Source organism: Morus notabilis, unplaced genomic scaffold (genome assembly GCF_000414095.1).
Source record: "Morus notabilis unplaced genomic scaffold, ASM41409v2 Scaffold902, whole genome shotgun sequence".
NCBI classification, from domain to species: domain Eukaryota; kingdom Viridiplantae; phylum Streptophyta; class Magnoliopsida; order Rosales; family Moraceae; genus Morus; species Morus notabilis.
In genome coordinates this window covers 121,288-127,819 of record NW_010365273.1, presented here as the reverse complement: position 1 = coordinate 127,819, position 6,532 = coordinate 121,288, and the positions used below count along the sequence as shown (strand labels likewise).

Sequence of the window (6,532 nt, the reverse complement as noted above, 5' to 3'; positions counted from 1 at the left end):
TTATTTCACGGTATAGATTTTAATAATTAAATTAAACCGAAAGGTTTTTTTTTTTTTTTTTTTTTTTTGAGGAAGTTCAAAAATTTTAAAGATAATATGTTTTAAAAAAAAATCTAGGCTTTTCTTTAAGTCATTCAAAGTTAAGTGTTTCAAGCTTAACTATTTTCCTGCATTCTTAAAGTCATTCAAAGTTAAGTGTTTCAAGCTTAACTATTTTCCTGCATTCTTAAAGAGGTAAATATTTAAAAGTTAAGATAACTGTGACGATCCGTGAGGAGTCGTTACAGTATTTTTGTTAAGATTTCATTGTTCAGCGGAAATAGTTGCTACGTTTCAAAGATTAAAAAGCAAAGTATTATACGGAGTATAATTCAAGGGGAGTTTCTGGAATTCATCCTAAATCCAAAATATCCCTTGGTTGAAACCTCTGAAACCTTTTAGACAAAATCCAGAAGTGAAATAACAAGGGAAAAAGAATACATACTTATTCATACAATCGGCTACCTAGGAATGCGGTAAGTAGGGAAACCAGTCATGTTCCTTCCTGTTAACTGCGAATGAAAATCTGAAACAGTAAACAACCACTCGGAATAATCAGTTTGAATAATCAAGGAACCTCTTAAATTGAGGATAATTTACATTTTTCTTTATCACACAGAATAAAGTTAGATCGGGTCCCTCGGGGTGTTCTGCAATAAAAATTGTCACTAGGAGCAAATCTCAAATTTCCTTAAGAATTAATTATGATAAACAAGCCAAGATTATAAAGGCGAGAAAACATGTAAACGTAAATCAGAGTGCCCTCAACGTAGCATATTCATTTATCAATGTATCTTCTGCTTTGCCTCTAAAATATGCAAAGTACTAAAAAATATGCAACAGTAGTTGCATGAATCTCGGAGGGGAACAAAATGACTTGTTCCAAGCAATATAGATGTACTCTTTGAGCCAACAACTGCACAAATTTGAAATTTTTCTGGCATTAAAATCGCCTTCGAAAGAATGACATCTAATATTTCTTTCTACATTTGTCTAGTACAATTGTGATTAGGAAAAGAAGTTATGGACTACATCAAGATGCGAATAACTGCAAGACCAACTGCAGATATGGAGACAAGGGTACCAATGCAATATTTGATCACATCATATTTTGCAGCTTCCAATTGAGCTCTTAATGCGTGAATCTCCTATAAACACAATAAAAAAGGCATATTTAGAACAAAAAAACATTTAACACCATAACAATGGTAATTAAACCACATAGAATCAGTGCACGTACTCGATCAAGTTTGTTTGTGAGGTTCGTTGTTTCTGCATTCTGATTTGCCAGCTCATCACGTATGCGCCTGCATATGGGCCCCACTAATATTAGCGGATAACGATAACAATACCTAGAGTGAACAAAGAGTTATGAGTCATGAATTTCCTGACCCTCTTTCAAGATTCAAGTCTAAACGTTGCCCTGCAGTGACCTTGTCAATCTCGTACCTGTTTGAGTAACCAAACTTATTTAATAAGATCAGCAAAGAAGAGTTGGATGTGGATGCCAATTTTTAAGACGTACCGCAGTTCACTCCGCATCTTCTCTATATCACCACGAAGCTTCTCAGTCTCGCGTTGCAACATAGAAAAATGATGCTCCTACTTGAGAGTTTGTTAAAAGAATCAGTAAGTGAGCAACTTCTAATATATAAGAACTACCTAAGGAAAAAAAAAAAAAAAAAATAAAAAAAAAAAAACCCCCAAAAAAAAAAAAAAAAAAAAAAAAAAAAATACTTTGATTCTAAAAGTATAAATTTTCCTTCAAGCAGCTTCTTTTTTGGTCGTTTCCACAGAGAGGCTGAATAGCAAGCAGTGTAAGACGAGTCACATACCAGGGGTCGAGCTTAAAAGTTGAAACAATTGTATGAAATGACACGAATGACCAACATAAGAATTATATCTTTCCCTCATTTCTCCCTTCCCTCCAAGTAAATTAAGAAACACAATAAATAGATTAAAACCAAAACAAACAAAACAAAACAAAAAACAAACTAAAAATCCTAAAAGAAATTGCTTCCCTGGAATTCCGGCAGTTTGATTCCAGAAAAATTTGCCGGTTTCATCCTATTAGAAGAAAGATTTGACCAACTTTTGTAAGCAAAATTGCGCTGAATATGTGAAGCACAAACGACAGTCCATTAAAACACCTGATATCCTAAAATCAATTGTTTCACAAGGACTTCCAGCAGTTTAATTTCTCAAAATTAAACCAGTTGGACTCTGTTAGGAGAAAGATACTGTATAACCAATTGGTGTTAAGCAATTGCACTATTGAAAGAACCTCAAGCACAAATGATAGACTACTCATAAATAACCTAAACAGTCCTGAAATCTACTGCTTCCCGAGGAATTCTGCCATTTAATTCCTGAAAAACTGGATAGTTAATTTACTAGAAGGAAAACGTGATATAATTTGAGCTAGATCCATTGCACTATGACTATCACTTGGCATCAGAGCTTCTTTTCAGACCAATCTAAACTTCAAAGCCTTGTTTTTGCTGCCTGCATCTCTCTGTACCACGAGGAAAATTAAGAACAAGAGTCGAGGCTTAAAAAAGTTTCCCTTGTGATTGACAAAAAAGACCAATAAAACATCTTTGTTGGTCTGATGTGTCAATTTTAAGGAAATGCAAGAATTCATGGGGCAAATGAGGCTTAAAAATGGTTATGACGTAATAAACTCATTGAAGAATCATAAATATGATATTCCAACCTCCCACAAAGAAACTGTAACAATTTACTTCCTAATTTGAATGTTAAAGACTTAACCACAAACAATAATAGACTATTAAAACTAATTAAAGACAACATATATACTTCAAATTACACCATACTTTTAGAAAAACCGGAGACTGATAACTATCAAAGGATGATGCAGAACTTATCTCCCAATATGTATATTCTTTATATGTAGGATGCTTCAACAACTATCATCTATAGCCACCACAAGAGCCCTAACAAGCATTTCTTCCTCCTATCCATTGAAAATGACGGATGGATATAATGCCAGTTCTTGTTCAACGTATCATTCCAATTTACAAGATAAAATTGCAAAGAGAAAGCCAGCTTCTTAGCAACCCGAAAACTCATATGAGTCCAGCTTCAAAAAATTGAATTATAAAGCTTTTCCTCGTTCTTAGTGATCCCTTCAAAAAATAAAAAATAAAAAAACAAACAAAAAAAAAAGAAAACAAAAACCAACAAAAAAGACAAACCTATCACTAAGAAAGCCATACTCGGTACTCCATTTTGTTAAGGACTCCAGAATCCATTCATCTAAACTCTAGGAAATTTGCACAAGTACACCTAGTGTTTTATATCAACTGTCCCTACCAATCTCAAACTAAGAAAGCCATACTCGGTACTCCATTTTGTTAAGGACTCCAGAATCCATTCATCTAAACTCTAGGAAATTTGCACAAGTACACCTAGTGTTTTATATCAACTGTCCCTACCAATCTCAAACAAAGAAAATGACTATTTTCCAATAATTATTATTTACATTTAAAACAAGAAAAACGTAGGTATCACAAACTATTTTCCAATAATTATTATTTACATTTAAAACAAGAAAAACGTAGGTATCACAATTACTACCTGGGAACCTTGTACTTCAGATTTAAACTTGGACAAATTTGATTCTTGAAGCATCTCTGACTACAAGAAATAAAAAAATCAGAGAGAGAGAGATTAGATACCAACTATCCCATGATATACTCAACAAACCGAACATCGTCCCAATCCTAATTACCATGAAAAGTGCAAAACTTGAAACTTTATTATTAAAACAAAGTGAAACTGAAACAAATTATTCTATTTTCTTTTAATTTGACCAAATTTGAAGCTGACCTTCTGCATTTCTGCTTTGGAAACAAAAGAATGGGCCACATTCTCCAAACTATCATTCAAAACCTTAATGATGGCAGCAGTAATCGCCTCGGCTTGTTTCGAGGGCACGCCTTGTGCCTCCAAACTCCTAACCTAGAATTACACAACAAATTTTCGTGCAAACCAAACATTGGAAGACAAATATATTTTCTCAACAAAGTCCAATCAAATTTCGCAAAGCCAAAATCTCGGAAAAAGCAAAAGTTAATCGATTACCAGAGCTAATGTGTCAACGAGAAATGCACGGTTTCCATTAGGTTTAGCGAACTCCGAAATCCTTCTACAGCTAATCTCAAAAGCACCAAGAGAACCGTAAGAAAACCCTCGAATCGAATTAGCCCCAAACTGAGCCAGGCGTTTACAGACAGCCATGAAAAGATCTTCCGAACGATCGCAAATCGCGAGAAAATTTGTAAGAAATGATGATCAGCAAGAAAATAGACGAATCAACGGCTTCAAGATTGGAGCGAGAGGGAGAGAGAAGTGCGTATGGGGAGGAGACAAAAAAGCGCGGATCGAGAGAAAAGAGACGGCGGTAAGTAAAGAATTTGGGATTGTTGAAGTCAAGACAGAGTAATGCAAAAACGTTTTTTTGCGTATGGTTGGTTTTCGTTTGGGGGCGCGCTTGAGTGGGGTGTTGGAACATTTTTACGTGAATTTTCGTGATCATAATAAGTCATTTTGTAATAAATTAAAGTATTTTATAGATAATTGTTTTAATGTGAAATAATAAAATATGATGAAAAATTATTTTATTGATTCGCTTAAAGCATATAAATTTTTTCTATCCCATAATATTTAACCAGTTCATTAGACCAAATATTCTCTCTGAATGAATATTGGTTAAAGCCCTTAAACCTATTTGGTTTATATAGGCAGCACCCTTATTTGTTTTATAAAAAAGTGTGCTTGTGCTTATGTGGGTGTGTGCCGCAAACATGAAAGGGACAGAGAGGGAGAGATAGGGTGGAGCTCAAGAGCTCCTCTTGCCCTTTACTTCCTTTTGTTTTGCAGGTTCTCAATGATTCCAGCTGGCCATGGACGTTTTTCGGCGACGTTTCGACAGACTTCCACGCGGTAGCCCATTTGTACACGCTTCAATTCTCAATTGATTCATTATTTTAGTTTCAACAATTGGTATCAGAGCCTCTAATTTGAGTTTTGAGGTTGTGCATTTCTGAATTTTTCCATTTTAGGTGGTGCAAGTAGCGGCACTTTTTTTTGGATTAATATTCTATTTTCTAAGATTTTCTCTAATTTTCACCTTCAAAAAATATAAAAAAAAAATAGCAAATGATATAAAAAAATTTGAAATTGTGCATAAATGATATTTTCATTTTTCTAAGCATCCCTCAATAAAATCTCTTAATAATACTTGGTAAAAGATTTTTAGGGGGTAATACCTTGTCGAGTTAAGGTCCCCAGAATCACCAAGGGGGCGGTCGTGGCCACCCGCGCGCTCAAGGCCGTGAGTGAGGCCCCACCCACGCGCAAACGGTGGTGCCACCCAACGGCCAGAGGTTAAAATGCACATTTTTTTGGTTTCTTTTGTTTTTCCTCAAAAGCTATTGACATTATGCATCCTAAAATTCATACACATTTTTTAGGAACTAATGCAACAAGCGGCTCCTCTTTTGGAATAATATTCTATTTTCTAAAATTTTCTCTATTTTTCACACTCCAAAAATAAAAAAGATAACAAACGATGTTAAAAAATTCTAAAATTCTTCAAACACGTTCTTTACATTTTTATAAGCATTCTTGCAAAAATTCATGTCAAAATACCAAGTAAAAAAGTTTTTATGGAGTGATACCTCATTGGGAAGAGGCCACCAGCGCGACCTAGAGCGTGGCAGAGTCCCCACCCACACCCGTTGTTTGCAGTTGAGGCTCTCTTGGGGCGAAAGGGCAGGGAAAAGGCCCTATGTGGGATGCGGCCTATGCCACCCAGTGGCAAGTGGGATGGTCAAAATGAACATTTTTTCACTTTCTTTCATTTTTCGTAAAAAGCTGTGGATATATGCATCCTAAAATTCATACATTATTTTTACAAAATAATGCAAGTAGCGGTACCTTTTTTGGATTAATATTCTATTTTCTAGGATTTTCTCTATTTTTTGCCTTAAAAAAAAGCAACCGATGTCAAAAAAATTAAAATTGTGCATAAACGATCCTTTCATTTTTCTAAGCATCCCTAAAAAAATCTCATAGTAATACTAGGTAAAAAATTTCTTAGGGGGTCATACTGTAACACCCACCTAGTCTAACCTTAAAATTACCAAGTTATGCTAGGTGTTGTTACTCTTTTAAGACTTGTTTTTAACTCACCTTGAGCTTTCTTTAGAATGGTAACATTAAAATGTGGGATAAATTTGAACTTTTTAAGACTTTCTTTGTGCAAAGGTACAAAAACATGATTTTAGTATTTCTTTTGACTGATGTCTCATATGTACAGTATAATACATATCCCAAAAATAGATCCGATAGTTCTTACAAACAAAAATAAGAGCATAGTAAATAGTTAGTAACTCAGGGCCTCAAACAAGTCAGCATCATCCATATACAAAAGTCCTGGTACTAAGGATGACGCTAGCCAACCACC

The 6,532-nt window shown here is 34.7% G+C and overlaps 1 protein-coding gene across 1 annotated transcript; it reads right to left on the bottom strand.

The window, feature by feature from the left end:
* Positions 1–677: 677 nt before the first annotated feature.
* On the bottom strand, positions 678–4,587 carry LOC21400282 (protein FMP32, mitochondrial). Its single transcript, XM_024171925.1, has 7 exons — positions 4,147–4,587; positions 3,892–4,023; positions 3,640–3,699; positions 1,565–1,641; positions 1,432–1,488; positions 1,280–1,346; positions 678–1,187 (listed from the first exon to the last, which is right to left on the bottom strand). The coding sequence occupies exons 1-7, from the start codon at positions 4,300–4,302 to the stop codon at positions 1,068–1,070; spliced, it is 669 nt and encodes a 222-aa protein (XP_024027693.1). The 5' UTR covers positions 4,303–4,587; the 3' UTR covers positions 678–1,067.
* Positions 4,588–6,532: the final 1,945 nt, after the last annotated feature.

Bases quoted from the DNA above. Each gene is read 5' to 3' on its own strand.
- LOC21400282 (XM_024171925.1), bottom strand. From the start codon at position 4,302: ATGGCTGTCTGTAAACGCCTGGCTCAGTTTGGGGCTAATTCGATTCGA. The intron at 4,024-4,146 runs GTAATCGATTAA...GTGTAATTCTAG, and splicing joins TCGTTGACACATTAGCTCTG to GTTAGGAGTTTGGAGGCACA. The intron at 1,347-1,431 runs GTCAGGAAATTC...GCCCATATGCAG, and splicing joins GACTTGAATCTTGAAAGAGG to GCGCATACGTGATGAGCTGG.